This window comes from Schistocerca gregaria, chromosome 2 (assembly GCF_023897955.1).
Source record: "Schistocerca gregaria isolate iqSchGreg1 chromosome 2, iqSchGreg1.2, whole genome shotgun sequence".
Classification (NCBI taxonomy): Eukaryota; Metazoa; Arthropoda; class Insecta; order Orthoptera; family Acrididae; genus Schistocerca; species Schistocerca gregaria.
Window position 1 is genome coordinate 536,027,168 of NC_064921.1, and position 18,731 is coordinate 536,045,898.

Sequence of the window (18,731 nt, forward strand, 5' to 3'; positions counted from 1 at the left end):
ATCCTTAGCATATGGGAGAGAAATGTGCTACATAAAATATATGGCCCAATATATGATCAAGAATGTTGGCGCATTCGTGTGAATGCAGAAGTACAACACATTTTTGAAGAACCTGACATTGTTACTACCATTAAAATAAGAAGACTGCGGTGGGCAGGGCACGTGGTCAGAATGGAAGAAGACAGAGCATGTAAGAGGATTTTTGATGGCAAGGCTGGAGGCAGGCGGCAGAGGGGATTGAGTTGAAGAAGACATGAAAAAGCTGGGTGTCAGAGGATGGAGATGGAAAGCCACGGATCGGATAGAATGGCAGGATATTGTGATGTAGGCCAAGACCCATCAAGGGCTGTAGAGCAGAGGAGTAAGTAAGTAAGAAAGCGTCAAGGAAAGTCCCAACAATGGTCGCCTTGGAGACACTTTGTGATGTTCCAGACACCGTCGCACTGTCCTTGTGAATACTTTTCTTGCTGTAAATAACTCATGACTCGAAATACTTAACATGGCTGCACAGTCCTGCACGGCAGAGCGATCAATATGTCTCACGTCTTGGGCGCTAGTCATTCGCGGCCGCTTAGTTCCTGAATGAGGTTGCAAGTGGCCCTCCTGAACTCGTCGTTTACATATTCGCACAACAATCGAGGGTTCCCGGCTAACGGGAGCAGAAATGCCGCAGAACGAAAAGTCGCAGTCTCCATAGGCTACAATCATTCTCCTGTTGGATTCCAGCACGTGCTAGCAGACTTTTCACCTTCTCACAAGACATCACGGTAATACCACGAACAAACATTCAGAAACGATTTATGAATGAGGAATTCGCTCTGTGTTCTTTCTCTAAGGTATCACGTCAATAGTATCAGGATACTTCTATGTTATAAATCCCAAACTATCGTCATTGAGATTTTACACTCTTATTGTGTTACCAATCCAGTATTCACATTACGATCGCACAATGTTGTCTTCTAAGATGCCGTCTCCTATTGGAAATGATGCCTGTCGTATTGAATAAACATGATAAATGTCTTGTTTCTTGGACTTTATCAAAAGCTCACTGCGAAGATCAGTATTACTTCCACCCAAAGCGAGAGTTAACAGAAGACAGACTCAATTGCACGCGACATTTTTTTACTTCCCCCTACTACAACGAACAGCATGAAAGTAAATTCATTGTGCCCTATTGGTAGGTAATTCGAGTTCTGAACTCTTCCCAAAAACGAAAACTAATTTCACCTGGCTTGGAAAACTTTACAATAGCAGACCGCAGATGCAGCAACTAAATGACACTACAGTGATCATAGAGTTCTGGCGATTCAGAGACGATACACTACAAAACCAAAACCAAAGTCAACAGTATGTTAAAGATACGTCACATAAGTAGTATCCGAAAAGGGTGTCTGTGCGGAGGCGTTTCATATGGCTTGGTCCAATCTGTATAAATCAACCACATATCAAGCGTCAGAATTGGTGTAAGAGGGTGAAGTTAGTTGTATACACTGTATGATCAGAAGTGTGTGGACAACCAAATGTAATTCTGTACTGACCAACAAGTGTCGCGAGAGGCGGACGCTCTATTACGAAAGAAGGCGTGTGTATTGTGTTGTCAGTAGAGAAGCAGTAACAGCAGAATGGGTAGGACACAAGAGCTCACTGACTTCGAACGTGGACTATTCGTTGGCTGTCACCGAAATAAGATCCATCGGGGACATCTGGCTAAGCTGACTGTTGGTGACGTGACTGTGAAGTGGAAATGCAAGAACAACCAGAGCTAAACCAACACCAGGCACACCTCTTGTACTGAGGGACAGGAACCGTCGAGCATCCTGGACATTGGTTGCAAAAGACCGCGTGAAATCGGCGGAACAAATCACCCGGTAAATGCCAAACGACGCCTCGCTCGCTATAAGGAGCGTAAACATTAGACCACTGAACAGTGTAAAAGCGTTGTGTGGAGTGACGAATCACGGTACACAGTGGGGCTATCCGATGGCAGGGTGTGGGTATGGCGAGTACCCGGTGAAAGTCATCGGCCAGCGTGTGCAGTGCCAACAGTTAAATTCGGAGGCGGTGGTATTATGATGTGGTAGTGTTTTTCATGGAGGGGGCTTGAACCACTTGTTCTGCGTGGCGCTATTACAGCACAGGCCTACATTGATGTTGTAAGCACCTTCTTGCTTCCCACTGTTGAAGACCAATTTGGGGAAGGCGATTGCATCTTTCAACACGATCGAGCACGTATTCATAATGCACGGCCTGTGGCGGAGTGGTTACACGACAGTAACATCCCTGTAATGGACTGGCTTGCACAGAGTCCTGACCTGAATCCTATAGAACACCTTTGGGATGTTTTGGAACGCCGACTTTGTGCCAGGCCTCACCGACCGATATGGATACCTCTCCTCAGTGCAGCACTCCACGAAGAATGGCCTGCTACTCCCCAAGAAACCTTCCAGCACCTGACTGAACGTATGCCTGCGAGAGTGGAAGCTGTCATCAAGGCTAAGGGTGGGCCAACACCATATTGAATTCCAGCATTACAGATGGAGGGCGCCACGAACTTGTAAAACATTTTCAGCCAGGTGTCCGGATACTTTTGATCACATAGTGTATTTGATGTGTATCCTCACGTGTCTGCCTCAAGTTTTTCAGCATTTCCATGCCACTCTCCGCTGGTTTAAACAAACCTGATGGCTTTCTTGTACTCATTCAAAGTGTCCTCTGTTAGCCGTATTTGATGTGGGTCCCACGGGCTTGAGCAGAATTCTAGGATGGGTCGCACGTTTTATAAGCAATCACCTTCGGAGACTGAACATATTTTCCCATCATTGTACTAATGAACCAGCGTCTGTTATGTACTTTACCTACAAATGAACCAATGTCATAACTCCATTTCGCATACCCACAGTTGTTAACCCTAGGTCATTGTATGAGTTGACTAACTCCATTTGTGACTGACTGGAACACTGGTCATAGGCTACTATGTTTCTGCATTTTGGAAGAGTGCACAATTTGGCATTTATGACCATGAGAGAAAGTTGGCAATCTGTGTACCATTTTGAATTAGTATCAAGATATGACAGAGTATTTGTGTAGCCTTTTTTTTTTTTTAGATGGAATTTTATTATAGACCGTGTAACTTTCAAAACGTTTTACGTTACTGTTAACGTTATCTGGCACTTCATTAATGTCCTTTGCTGAAATTAGAGTTAGTGTTATGTGGTTCTAAGAAAGAAATCGGTTAATGATACACCAATGGTTAAGTTTAGTATCACGAGAAGGTCATAAAAGTCTCGCTGATGAGCTACTTGTGTAGTGAACCACAGTGCCACATTCACCTCAGAACGCTCGCAATCTTAACCGTTGGTGATCGAAGTGCGTAGTGTTTAAAAATTCTTTTCTTTTGTTTCAGGGGATGACGCCAACTCTAAGCCTGAAAACGTCACTGTCAACCACAGAGGTAAGTACAGAAGCAAAGTTTTGGATTATGTTGTAATAGTTTTATTTTTGTACAATATTTTCAAAAATGACGCCATGGTAATCACAGAGTTCCATTTAATTTCTGAATGCTTGGAAATACGTCCAATGTTTATGTCGGAGCACTTATACTATTTTCGTGCTTTGCTGTACCGATCAAAAAGAGAGAATTCTATCATGCCAAACTCCTGCAGACATTTTTTTCTGTTTTTGTGTATTCGTTCCTCTCGCACAGTGTTCAAGAAAGGATATTGCTAATAGCCCAGATCTAAGGACCATGCAAATAAGCTCAGTGGATTCATTTTCATCCTTGACTTCTCTCCGTTGTTTCAATTTGTTGTTTTTTCTGCTTGACTCCACCTCACAATTATCTTTTTTCATTCTCTTGAAAAACCATGAACCTTTGCATAAAATTTCTAAACGTATTTTCAGATCTTTCTTCCGTTATAACAATATCTGTCATCATTTTTTTTATTCCTCAGTTCTAGTAATTATACTTTTACTCTTGCAAACACAATTTAAATTTCATCTGCTGAGTCTTTTGATGGTTATCGTCACTGCATGGACAAATAAGATTCCTAAAAGCGTCGGACGTATTTTTTCTTCATTCCTGCATTTATCTGTATTAAACTTGTTTTCCTCTACTATTATTATTCAAACTTTTTTTCTTAAAATCCATCTACCTTTTTTTGTATCCTTTCTATCTCGTTGAATGACATTGAGAATATACTTTGTACATTCAGTATGGGCCTGTTGGATTCACTATCGTATTGAAATATCTTATTTTACTTGTAATATTTTCTTTTATTTGTATTTTTAGTAAAGTATTGGAACATGATTTCTAATTTTACGACTTTTCGGTTAGTGACTGCTTCACCTAAGGTACTGATACGCATAATTTCACCACAGGACGTACCTATTTCAACTCTATCAACTTTTTCATGCTACATTCCTTACGGTTTAGGTAAATTTCCATTATTTGACATAAATTTGGTTATTTCAAAAGATGTTTGAAGCCAAACTTTCTCAGCAAGTGTCTTGGAAGTTGTTTTGGTACCGAATTTTCAGAAACTACACCAATGCTATTAGGGAACTTCAAGTAATTCATACAGAGCCCCTTAAATTTCGTCTCCAGTCCGACTTCATATTGTATTCCTGTTTTTCGAAGTTTTTCTTTGCAAACTCGTATTAGTTCTCCAGAAAACAAAGAATTTCTGGGACAGTCAATTTCCTTATCTTTTTCCTGCCCATCTATTAGATACAACATACATATATCCCTTGGATTTCAACGTTGATTTTATGCCTCTGAGGAATTGTCAAATTATATGAGTCACCTTAATCAACTCCAGATTTCTATGTCACGCTAAATAAAGATACTTTCTCGACAGCAACACACCTTTTTGAACTCTGAGTATACTCTGTCTCATATTATTGTTTCCAAATTGTATTCTGGATAGGATACCTTTTCAATCTCCACACTAATATTTTGAGTGATTTTTCTACTGTGGCTCACTGTCCATCTGGGACAGCTGTTGTGAGTTGTCTTGTTTGCTACACACTGGTGTGTTCTGTTCAAGTCCCCACACTTACAGATTGGGGCACAGCGGTAGGAGTCGCGCTCTCACAGCATGTATTCTTCCGTAAAGTTATTTCACTCACATGGTGAAGAAGAATGCAAGTAGTTTGAAGTTTGCAATGCATTAAACGTAGGTAAACAAGCTGCTCGGATAGGACGGTTTGGTTTGTTTGTTAATCGCTTGATTCTAGTTTCTAGGAGCAAGAAGGTGAGACATAACCTACTCTGTTTCACTCACCAGTTAAATGCCATGTACGTGCCACACAGGCAAACTTTGGTGTAGACTGAGGCCAGTTTTACAGGATACCTCAGATTGACACAGTATTGATATCTCATTTACGATGAATATAAGAGACGGAAGTAGGCGATACTATTTTACTATTTTCTGAGTACTTGACTGCGCCGTACTGTATGAGATATACCTATGCAATAGCGGCGGGTGTGTGTGTGTGTGTGTGTGTGTGTGTGTGTGTGTGTGTGTGTGTGTCGTACTCACATTGGTTGTCAGGTAGGAATTATATGGCAAAAACGATTCCTTGGTCCAGGAAAAGAAAAGGAAGAGGAGTTGGAAATGAGTTTTAGGTCAGTACTGTAGACACTATTACAGAACCATTCATTGTTCTACTAGGTAAGCTCCTCCCCCCGTTGTCACAGAGCGAGGTGGCGCAGTGGTGGCACACTGGACTTGTACCCGGGAGGTCGGCAAGTGATATCACAGTTGCCGTACACATTTAGGTTTCCCGTAATTATCGCTTAGGGGGGCTACGGAATTGCTTCCTATTAAAGCCATGGCCGATTTCCTTTCCTGTCGTGCTCGTCCGACCGAAAACGTGTTTCATGCAACTCTCCACGTTAGCGTATCCCGTGCAAGCCTCTTCATCTATGGACAACACTGCAACCTACTTCCATTTGAACCTGCTTATTATACGCGGCATTGACCTCCTCTATCCATCTCCCTCCTCCCTTATCCACTCCTACACACACGCAACTACCTCCATTAACAAATTAACTATTCCTGGCCCCCTCAGGCCGTTTCATCTAGGCTGATCCCTTCAATTGGTGCCATAAGTTTATTTTCTTTCTGATTCTGTTCAGTACATTCTCAGTTAGCTGATGTACGCATCTAAATTACAGTATACGTCTGTAGCACATTTGAAAAACTTGTATTCTATTCTTATGTGAACTGTTCATCATAAACGTGTCGCTCGGTACAAGACTACCTTTCAGTTTATATTAGATGTTAGCAATATAAGGAAAAGATAGATTCTACGTAGCGTAAAGATGTCACGTTAAGTTGCAGACAGGCGCAACTAAAAAATACTTACACATTATCTTTTGGCCATAGCCTTCGTCAGAAAAGGAAACCCTCACACATTCATTCACACAAGCAAGCATACCTCACGCATACTTGACTGCCATCTCTCCATCTCCTTGTATCCCCTTTCTCTGTCCATCTCTTCTTCCATTTCTCTGTCGATTTCCTTCTCCTCGTGTATCTGTCCATCTCCTCCTCCAACCTGCCTCTGCCCATCTCTTCCTCCCTCCTCTCTGTCCATTTCCTCCTCTCCCCTCTGTTTATCCCCTCCTCTTTTTGTTTCTCTCTCCATCTACTTTTCTCCTCTCTCTCTGTCCAACTCTTCCTCTCCTCTCTCTCTGTCCATCTTCTCCCCTTCCCTTCTGTCCATTCCCCCACCCCCTTCTTTCTCCACCTCCTGCTCCCCCTATCTGCGTCCATCTCCCCCATTCCCTCTCTGTCCATCTTCCCCTTCCCCTTTCTCCCTCTAAGTTATTACCTTCACCCAAACAGGAAGTTGCTGGTTCTTACACCTACAGCATTTATTTCCAGATAGTAGGTTATACGTGTACCAAGTTTGGTTGACATTGATCAAGGGGCTTAGGGGGAGCTTTATACACATGGATTTGCCCATCTACCATCATGTCACATATATTTCATATATATTTAACATACTTCTCACGTATGTGTACACATATTTAACCTGTATCTCTAGTGAATTTCGAGCAGCTCAATGTTAATGCTTCATATCTCCTCAACTATGTGCCGGATAATGATATAATTGAGCAGTTACATCCAATTGTGTCACAAAAAGGATTAGTAACAAAGAGGCAATAAATTATGCGGTAGTTTTACCGCACGAAATGCGTACATGTAGTAAAAGATAAACTTTTTTCCTTTCATCATTTCGCTGGGTGCATCATCGAGAAAAAATCTCGTAAAGATTTTAAATTTTTTTAAAGTCACTTACAAGTCATCAAGTGCTCTCATTCGCAAATACTGGATGAAAGTAGTCTGACTATTTGCGAGTGATGAGCTGCTCCTTTTTCATCCACACGCCTATCCCTTTGTGAGGTAAGTAGTTCTTAGTCTCAAAATGGTTTTGTCCAGACCATACATGATGTCTGTACCAAGTTTGTTTGCAAAGCAATCCAGTGGTTTAGGAGGAAATGTGGAACATACACAGATATATGCACACATCAAAAAACGTTTTGCATCAGCCCGGTTTCCAGAACTCCTTAAGATAGATGTAGACTGTGGATATTGTATCACAGATAGTTCCTCTGACTGTTGAGAGATGTCACTAAACCCGCCCAAAAATGTAAACAACCATGCATGAGCAGCGCCTATTAGACGGAGAGAGACCAACAGCAGATCAGTTCCAGTCATTCCACCAGGAAGGAGGTTTTTCTTTTTTTAAAAGAGGTGGAGCCCCTCCACGCCCACACCGGCATGATGGCCAACTCAATAGGTCTACTGCCATCTCTGCATAAGGGTTAGTTTTTACTAAAGTGAGGTGTTGCAGAATGTGGGTACTGCGATGTTTGCGTACATCTAGTTAAGGTTAACCATTAATACGCGTTCATCTGGAGATATATTAGGTCGAAATCGAACGAAGGGTAGCGGTTTGAAGGGCAGAGGAAAAAAAATACCAAGGCAAGAGCCAAGGGGAAAAAATCTCTGCGATAGTTAGGTCGGGTGTTAAGAGCAAAGCGGATCTCTTGCTGCCTGCTATAGGCCGTGCAAGGGTAGGCTTTCCTAGTAGTGGGTATCATGCCTGTCGATACCTTTGGCGTTGTGCGGTGGTGTTGCTCTACGGCTGCCGCTGGGTACCGGTGTTGGGCTCTCGTACAGCTTCAGCAACCTGCAACAATTAGGTTTATCATCGTTTTTATGTCCGATAGGTCATATATCGGATGCACAGTGTAGGGTGATGTTCGCGGATTGTTTGTGCGTTAGTGGGCGAGCTCGTCGGTGTCCCCGATGTAGCCTGTTGGTCGGCTCTAGTAGCAGCTGGTAATTACCAGTCAGTGTTGCTGATGTGCAGGGGCTTACCGACGTTTGTCGCTTGTTGGTGTATGTTACTTTACCATAGGTGGCTATGCCCTAGCTAGTGGTGTCTTTGACCGCTTGTGCTCCACCTAAGGTTGTGAAGGAGGCACGCGGCTCCTGTTATTTGTAGTTCAACCATGCCTAGACGGTCAATACCGCGGTTCGATCGCGTCCACAATGTTACTTTGTGCCAGGAAGGGTTTTCAGCAAGGGAAATGTCCAGGCCTCTCGGGGTGAACCAAACCGATGTTGTTCGGATATGGAGGAGATACAGAGAGACAGGAACTGTCTATGACATTCCTCGCTCAGGCCGCCCTAGAGCTACTAATGCAGTGGATGACTGCTACCTACGGATTATGGCTCGAAGGAACCTTGAAGGCAACTCCACCATGTTGAATAATGCCTTTCGTGAAGTAGCAGGATGTCGTGTTACGACTCAAACTGTGCGCAATAGGCTGCATGATGCATAACTTCACTCTCGACGTCCATGGCGAGGCTCATCTTCGCAACCACGACACCGTATAGCGCGATACAGATGGGCCCAGCAACATGCCGAATGGACCGCTCACAATTGGCATCACGTTCTCTTCACCGATGATGTCGCATATGCCTTCAACCAGATCATAGTCGGAGACGTGTTTGGAGGCGAGCCGGTCAGTCTGAACGCCTTAGACGCGCTGTCCAGCGATTGCAGCAAGGAGGAGCTTCCCTGATGTTTTGGGACAGCATTATGTGGGGCAGACGTACGCCGCTGGTGGTCGTGAAGGCGCCGTAATGGTTGCACGTGAATGCCATCCTCCGACCGATAGTGCAACCATATCGGCAGCATATTGGCGAGGCATTCGTTTTCATGGACGACAATTCGCGCCTCCATCGTGCACATCTTGTCAATGACTTCATTCAGGATAACGACATCGCTTGACAAGAGCCGCCATTCTCCGGACCTCCTGACATGAACACTATTGAATATGCGTGGGATAGATTGAAAAGGGCTGTTTATGGACGACGTGACACACCAACCACTCTGAGGGATCTACGCCGAATCGCCGTTGATGAGTGGGACAATCTGCCCCAACAGTGCCTTGATGAATTTGCGGATAGTATGCCACGACGATTACAGGCATGCATCAATGCAAGAGGATGTGCTACTGGGTATTAGGGGTACCGGTGTGTACAGCAATCTGGACCACCACCACTTAAGGTTTGGCTATATGGTGGTACAACGTGCAATGTGTGGTTTTCATGAGAAATAAAAAGGGCGGAAATGATGTTTATGTTGATATCGTTTCCAATTTTCTGTGCCGGTTCCGGAACTCCCGGAACCGAGGTGATACAAAACGTTTTTTTGATGTTTGTACATGCACTTTTGTAATGTTAATGGATTGACTGATGGCTTTTGTCTCGTGATTTTCGGCCGACGATTGTTTAACGATTTTTCTAGTGTTTCGTCAGCATTAGCATTGTCAAATGTTCACCCTCCATTGTTGGTGGTGGACTGGATCGTACTCACGGCCTTACATTAATGTACTTACATGATAACAGTATCTGAACGACATGACTTTCGTTCCGCCTAACTTACATGTAGCCCACTAACCTGCACATAACTTCCCTGCAGGTTTTCTGTAGGTATTACGATGGGTTAAGGGGCGTAAGTGGACATCCAGGACTGATCCTGTTCACACTAGAATACAGAATGAAACAAAAAAATGGAGATTTATCTCCTTGTATTCTACGGGGTACATTTGTCTATTGTCTGCAACGACCGCGGAGGAAAGCGCGCGTAGTGGCGGAGTACATTTCGCCCTCAGTGGGAGGAGCAAGCGGACCCGTCTGTAGGGTAGGAAGGCTTGTAGGCAAGAGATCGATCCATTGCTGCGGCCAATGCCTCGCCGTCCAACCCGCACACACACGTGACCGATTTCTACTCTCCCATTGGTTGGCTTTGAACTTTATGAAGGCGTTACGTACACAGCATTTCCGTGAATAGCGTCCCTAGCTCAGCGGAACCGAGCGTCGGATCCAACCCCGTTGCTGCGGAGCTGCGTATGTAACCTACGTCACGACCCCGAGGCGCAGCAGTAGTCGCAAAAAAGTATTGCCAGATTTGAAAAAAAGAATAAAGCTCTTTTTTACCCTTAACACCACTTAAGGGCTGCATAGTTCTCTTCCTCCTCTGTGAGAGTTATGGTCGTTAATTAATTTACATCAAGTTTGATAATCAACAAAAATAAAGCTGTTGAAGTGGCTCTCCGGAAGTTGGTCAACATTTAAAGTTTTAGGAAAGACGGACTAATCTTAATGGAGGGTGAAAAGTAAATGTTAAAAGCATACTAGGGGCAGGTGGTACAAAGTTACAGTATTGTAGTAATTCATGTTCACAAGTATCATTTCTAGAAGCGTCTTGCTTAACAATTTTGTTTAAATGTTACTCCCCAAATGTGCGACTTTGTCGGAGTTGGTATAGTGGCCAGTTGTGAACCAGCTGTGGCTGTGAGCAAGGTGGCGGCAGACAGTTGGGCTGTAGCTGAGCCGGTGTATGGTTACGCGGGCACCGTGATAAGGTTCCGGTGTCAAGGCTGACGAGCAGAATGTGGGTCGGCTACCGGTGACTGCAACACTCGTAGACGGAAGACACATCAGTGGGGATGTAGTAGTTTACGTTTTGTAGAAAAGAGGATAGAAGAGTAATGAAGACTACTACCAGAAATCAATCATTTGCAATTAAAGGCGTTATTACAAAAGAATAGAATTATAAAAACTTTACATAATTCATAATACTTAGTAAACACTTGACATTTAAAGTTAACAAATGAAGGTAATTTCCCTTTACAAATCTGGTCTGATTAGACCTGCAGAAGAACTGGACTAACTACTAGAAATAGGGTTCATATCATAAACCAATGGAGTGACACTGTTAACCCCGATATTCACCAACTGGTTTGGGATCGGGAACAACCTTTGGTGCTGGCTTACGTCATTTACCACAGCCATATTTATATAAAATGCATACAATGAAGCCAATGACAAGTAGATCTAAAGGCACAAACGTAATATGCGGAATGACCACTCGAGTGATAATTTTGAGTCTGCCATTCAGCAAGGTGTGCAGTAGGCTCGATCGAGAGAAATTTGTCCGTGCTCCTTGTCTAGGGGTTTATTGATGGACTTTAAAAGCTGATTCCGTGATGTGACAGATAACGTCGGATAGCGATTCTATTGCGGGAAGGGTACTGGCACTTCGAGCAAGTACAGCAAACATGGCCTAAGGCTAACGTTATGTATGTAAACTAAATGAGCTGAAAATTTAATAGTAGTGGAATAATACATTGTAATCTGTAAGGTGGAGATTATTACCATAAGCCATACATAAATTAAATGCGTCTAAATGTCTATATTGTGCCTCAGGTCGGCACGAAAGACGTCCGTAATTTGGGGAACGAATAGGTATAAGTCCTTCATTTGTATGACTAAAATGTCTGTAGTTGCTTTACAATTATTGAGGGTATTTTTGTTCTGTCGTTGCTACTCAAAAATGCGTGTTTTTTTTCATCAGACGCGTTTCGCTTTATTGAGGCAAAGCATCATCAACGGTCTGTAGTTAAGATTTTTTACATTTTGATTTGCTCAAAGACCGAAAGCAATTCGTTAACAATATTTTGATTTGTACTTAGGGTGATTTTCGATTCATTTTCGCTTGCATCGGCCAATGCTGTCTGCTAGCACATTGTTGACGGTTTTTTGCTTTAGACACTGATAGTTGTGGTCTAATTTTTAGTTTTTCTGCAGCACTATGCATTTCTCATTATTTTAACAGCACACTTTTTCACACACCACTGTTTCCTGAATTTTTTTTTTTTTTCATACTCCTAAGTATGTGTTGTGGTGTGTGTTTTGCAATGTTGCCAACATGATCTTACCAGTAGTTCGTCTATGACCTACAATCTTTATTTTAATTAGAATATTGTATGTGTATCATTCTATTTAATTATGTTGCTGTGTATTTATATACTGCGTAAGAGTATGGAAGGAATAGTGATGGAGTTTCTTTCTCTCTTTTTTTGGTGTAGGGGAGGGAGAAACCATGATGAGTGGGCATAAGTGTATAATAGTATTGTGACTGAGTTTAATTTAGAGGATAAGGTGAGGAGCAAAAGAGAAATGAAATTGGGAAAGGGGGAGGGTTGGGTGGGAGAGTGGGAGTGGGTGAAGGATGGAAAAGGTCTTTTCTTTTTCATGTAATTTCATCAATTATTTTTTATGGAGCCTGGTTTACAATATTTATTTTGGTCATTGAGCAACTGTTCATTTTGTGTTAAAGCTTTGTGTATGTGGAAATTTTCTTGGAAAGGGAGGATGCGCCTGTCTTCACTTATTCTTATGATATTGTTTTTCAGTATTGCTTGGCCTACGGTGTTCTTGTTTTAGATGATTTGCAAATGTTGAATGGTTTTACCATATTTAAATGCTCTGATGTGTTCTTTATATCTTGTGTTGAATATCTTGCCAGTTATTCCGTTGTATATATTTGCACAATCTCTCAACTGAGCTGATAGATACCAGAATCTTTTGTTTTGTAAGCAATGTTTATGCCTTGTTTTTTGAATGTGTTACCTATTTTACGTGTGTATTTGTTGCGGTAGGTCACTGTATGTCATTTTTTGTAGTACTGCAGGTTATATGTGTTAGAGTGGTTTGTTTAGTTTTTTTCATTATTTTTCTCTTTATTTTTCTGTTTACTTTGTCTACCATGGTTTCTTTGTGTCCATTTTCAATGATGTTTGTTTTATAATGGTTAGCTCTTTCTGGTTATCATAAGTGTTTAAGGGAATTTTTTTCAGTCTGTTTAATATGTATCTGATTGCTGCCTGTTTGTGATTCTGCAGGTGGTTTGAGGTTGCATTTAAGCTAGTGCCATTTGTTACGGGTTTCCTGCATGTCAAATGTATGTTTGTTACTGTCTTTTATTATAGTTATGTCTAGAAAGTTAAGTGAGTTTTCTAGAACATTAGTCAACATTTTCATGAATCATATAGAAAAAATAATATTTGAAGACATAATAACAAAGAAAAGCTACAACGACATCTATTGGTACAGATACAAGGATGACACAATACACATGGCACATGATCCTAAAAAAAGAATACGGCAACTACACAAAGACGTACATACTGTACCAAAAAACATAAAGTTCACAGTAGAAGAAGAACAATAACACTAACGCAGCTCGTTCCATCCTATCTACTCATTGGCAGCATGCATGGAGACGAATGGGATAAGACAGACAGCAACACTGATAGCGGCGTGCAGAACAAACTAAAATCATGAGTTATTAATGTGATGCCTTCTCTACAGCTACAGTCTTCTTCAAGTGTGCGGGTATTTTGTCTTTCTCATATATTTTGTGGTCTAGGTGGAATAGTTCTGTAATGGTTGGTTCTTCCAGACATGACAGTAATCTTGAGGGTACGCTTCCACGACACTTGTTTCGGCTTAGAACTTCCAGTTATCTGATCCTTTGCCTGTTCAAGTTCCCTTCGAAGCTTGTGTCCTTCGTATATCCATTCTATGTATTCCTTCCATTTTTCAACCTTTCCTTCTATGCTTAGTTCTGGTTTACCATTTCAGCTTTCGATGTTCATACAACTGCTCTTTTCTGCAAATATTTCTTTAATATTTCTGTACACAGCATCTAACATTCCCATTTCATCTGTGCTTTTACAGATTTGCATTTCTCTTCTTACCAAAGGTGCTTTGCCATTTTGCGCCTTCTGTCAGTCTCATGTTTTAGACGTTTGTATTCCCGGTTGCTTGCGCCATTTGCTGTATTTTTATGCTTTCTCTCCTCGTTGTTTAAATTCAATATCTCTTATGTTATCCAAGGATTATGCTGAGCTCAACTTTGTGCCTAATTGCTTCTCTGCTCCCTTCAATACTTCATGTCTTAAATCTAACCATTTATCTTTTTTGTACTCTTTTCCCCTGTTTCGGTCAAATGTGACTTAGAGCTTCATTTGAAACTCCCACAACCTCTGGTTGTTTCAGCTTATCCTGGATCCATAGCTTTAATTTCCTATCTTTCATCGGTTTCTTCTGCCACAAACTGCATTTCATAACAACTCTGTTTATTTTTCAATTTAAAATCTGGTTTCAAAATCTCTGTCTTACCATTATTATTATGTGTGAAACCTTCCGGTGTCTCCCATGTATACAGCCACCTTTATGATGCTTAAGCCAAATGTTTCGAATTGTTAAAAGGAGCTTCGTGTGAATCTCTGCTAAGGGGGTTTCCGCATTTATTCTTGTCCTCCAGTCAGTGTTCTCCTGCAGTTTTTCCTTCTCTTCCTTTCCTTACTACTGATTTCCAGTTCCCTCCAAAATAAATTTTTCATCTCACTTAACGATCTGAATAATTTCTGATGAAAGTAGTGAGAATTAATTTCACTCACTGGAATCTTCTTTTTAAAGTAAAACGCTATAAACAACTATAAAAACTTGGAGGGCTCTCATGCGTCAATTAAAAATAAAAAAGCCGTTTTAGCACAGCTCTGCACTTCAGTAGGCGTGGCCCTGCTGGAGGTGATCCGCCGTTGGTTGTCCTACTTGTGAACTGGCCTATAGTGACAGGGACACATGCTGTTTAATTTTATTTGATGAAGTATTTGTTATATTTTCGCTGTCAGTAACGCCTCTTACGCAAGATGACTCTAGGTCCGTGATGTTTATATGTCTTCTGGTAAGCCGTTTATTACAATATCTATTCTGACTCTGAATGTAAGCCCTCGTCAGTCATGAATGTCGCTTTCTAGCTAAAATAAACATTATTTGTTACATATGTGTAGTTATGTTATCTCAGGTTACATTTCTAATGATTTCTGGCAGAGTGTATTTCTAAGTTTTTTACGTCCAAAATTTAATAAAGACTTCCTTTCCCCCTTTTTCTGGATATCGCCGCACTTTGCACACGCATTTGATGCCTTAGCAAGCAGTTCGTTCTAGATTTGGTTTTTACAACTTCAACCTTATCATATATGCGTATAATAGTATACAGTACGTTGCGTCTCTGATTCATGTATCAGCCTATGAACACCCTGATCCAAATTGCTGTATCTTTGCCGTTACTTTTCCCCATGTGGACAGAAGTGACAGCTGGTGTTCGACAACGAAAGCGAGCACATATAGTGTCCTACAACTCAGCATTACTTACAAATATGAGTATTACCTCACCTAGTAAGCTTTCCAGTTTTAATTCCGACGCGTGCACGCTTTCAGATCGGTCACATCGCCGTTTGTTAACAGGATAATAATTGGTGAACGCATCGACACCTGTAAGTAAAATTTTAGGCTGCCCATTGAAAATATAATTTTTGTGTGACAGTAAGCTGGATATATACTCTTTGTGTCTTTTATCTGTTCCTCTGTAGACTGAGCTTGAAAATGGCCTAAAGTCAGAAATTGGCCAATCGTGCAAGATATACTATATTGAATACTTGTTAAAAAAACTGTCGAAGTGGAATACTTCAAAATGTCTTTTTACTGTGTTGCCCTACATAACGAAAATAATGTGCTTTTATTATTGAGTGCCATTGCTTTGAGATCATTACTGATGGTACATTTTGTAACACATAATTTATAAAATAAATTACAATTTTGCCTCGTACACAGATCCAGTGCAGTATTTCTATACAAACTGGTAAGAGAAAACACAAATTACTGTCACATTGATCCAGCCACGAAATTGCCATTGTTCATGATTTTGCAGGAGGGATAAGGTGCCTGAGAGCATGTTTCTACTGTTGGCAGCACTGTGTCTGGGAGGCTGCAAGCGCGGCGACGGCCCCGTGTGTGGCAGCGACGGCCGGGACTTCCCCGACACGTGTGCCCTGCGGCAGGCCTCCTGCCACTCCGACGTCGCCATCACCGTCCTTTACCGAGGTGTCTGCGGTAAGCGAGTCTTCCTGCATATTACACATACTGGTAACTTTTGCTTTCAGTAAGGTACATATACGAGGCGTGTTTTCAAATTCCACCGCCGCAGCGCTGCGGTCGTCATTTGACGCATACCCGGGGTGTACCGCACTCTGTTTGCTAGCCACTGACGCCATTACAGAGTCACTCGAAGTGTTAGCGTTTGTTTGTGAGTATCTGAAATTCTCAGTTTGATTTAGAATCCCTCCGACTGTGAGACAAGCGCAGTGATTCGTTTTCTTAGTGATAAAGGCGTGAAAGTAGCTGAAATTCATCGTCAGATCAGTGAAGTGTATGGAGGAAACATTATGAGCGATGTGATGTTACGTAAACAAAGATGGCTATACGAATGTGCGAGATGAAGTATGAAGTTGGTGACCTTCTGTCATTACTGAGGATTTGATGCAGAATGTTGATGAAAAAATGAGAGAGAACAGATGCTTCATGATTTCAACGTTATTTGAAGAGTTCCCTCAAATATTAAAAATGTGCTTTGTGCAATTGTTTTAAATTATCTAAAGTAATACTCACTATGGGTACCAAAAATGCTGACTGCCAGTTCTTTGCCTTTTCTAGAGCAGTACAGTGAAGAAGGTGACGATTTTTAAGCTGAGGAAAGTAAAATGAGGAAGGTGACGAGTTTTTAAGCCAAATTTTTACAAGTGACGAAACATGGGTCCTTACGTTACGCTTGACTCAAAGTAGCAGTGCATGAAATGATGGCATTTGACATCACCCAAGAAAGTAAAGTTTCTGTAAACAATTTCTGCCCTTAAAACCATGTGTAGTGTTTTTTGGGACAGGAAGGAAGTGTTGCTTATGGATTTTTTGTCTCATGGTGAGACCATAAATTCTAAAACTTATTGAGAGATGTTAAAAAAATGCACTGTGCAACTCAAAACAAAAAGGCATTGCATGCTGAGTAAGAGCATCGATTTGCTTTGTGACAGTGCCCATCCACATTTGGTCAATCAAACTCAAGAGCTGACTGGATTATTTGGCTGGGAACAAGTAACTGTACATGATCTAGGGCCCAGTGATTACTGTATGTTACTGCATTTGAAAAAGCATATGGTGGGGCAACGCCATGACGATAATGGAGATGTCAAAACGACTATGTAGCAATAGGTATCAGGTGGCAGATTTCTACGAGGATGGTATTCAAAAGTTGGTTGTACTACATGATACATGCATTAATATTGGTAAGAATTATGTAGAAAAGTAGGTTAAAGTAAAGGCTTTCATGTAAAGACGAATTTGCTAAGAAAAGTCTGTTTGTTTTATTTTTGTTTCAAAGAGTTACTTCCTTAGAAAACAGGCCTCGTACTGGCTAATAATACCAGAGTATAGAGGTGGATTCACCTGAGATGTCATTTCACACAATATTAAACATTCAGTGAAGTGTCAGTGTCGTCATTTACACAACTGTCACCTTTGTGCCATGTCTGGTTTCCTTGGTGATAAGATCTGGATGCAGTGGAATGGTGGCCTCTCACGAGCGTTCGACCTGCAACAGACTGGCAAATAGAAAAGTTTAAATTGTATGTAACGGTATTTCCATAAATACTGCTCCGTCAGTAAAAATCGCAGTGCCAATGAAGGAGGAAGTACAGCGTTTGACGCTGTTTTGCAATTGCAAAGGAGTCAAGAATAAAAGGACAAGGGTATTGTGATGCTGTGGTCTGGTTGCTAAATGTTATTCTTTATTACACTGGAAGATACCCGAAGAGCCAAATAATCTGGTACACCTGCTTAATATTGTGTAGGGCTCCTGGGAGCATGCAGAAGTGCCGCAACATGACATAACATGGACTCGAAAAATGTCTAAAGTAGTGCTGGAGGAAACAGACACAATGAATCCTGCAGGGCCCTATATAAATCCGTGAGAGTACGAGGGGATGGAGATCTCTTCTAAAGATCACGTTGCAAGGCATTCCGAATATGTTCAATAATGTTCATGTCTCTTCGTGTGGGGTGTCGCATTTTCCTGCTGGTTTTGCCCAAGTCCGTCGGAATGCAGAATAGACATGAATGGATGCAGGTGATAAGACGGGATGCTTACGTACGTGTGACCTGTCAGAGTTGTACCTAGACGTACCAGGGGTCCCACATCACTCCCACTGCATACGCCCCACACCATTACAGAGCCTCCACAGCTTGAACAGTCCTCTGCTGACATGCAAGGACCATGGATTCATGAGGATGTCTCCATATCCGTACACGTCCATCCTCTCGATACAATTTGAAACAAGATTCGTCCGACCTGGCAACATGTTTCCAGTCATCAACAGTCCAATGTCGGCGTTGACGGGCCCAGGCGATGCGTAAAGCTTTGTGTCGTACAGTCATCAATGGTACACGAATGGGCCTTCGGCT

At 41.8% G+C, this 18,731-nt stretch overlaps 1 protein-coding gene across 1 annotated transcript in view; it reads left to right on the plus strand.

The window, feature by feature from the left end:
• The window catches only part of LOC126330717 (agrin-like), a 195,961-nt gene that overhangs the window by 62,791 nt on the left and 114,439 nt on the right, over positions 1 to 18,731 (plus strand). Inside the window, exons 3-4 of the mRNA XM_049996390.1 lie at positions 3,404 to 3,451; positions 16,191 to 16,331. Coding sequence (XP_049852347.1) covers positions 3,404 to 3,451; positions 16,191 to 16,331 — 189 coding nt within the window. The remainder of the gene's footprint in view (positions 1 to 3,403; positions 3,452 to 16,190; positions 16,332 to 18,731) is intronic.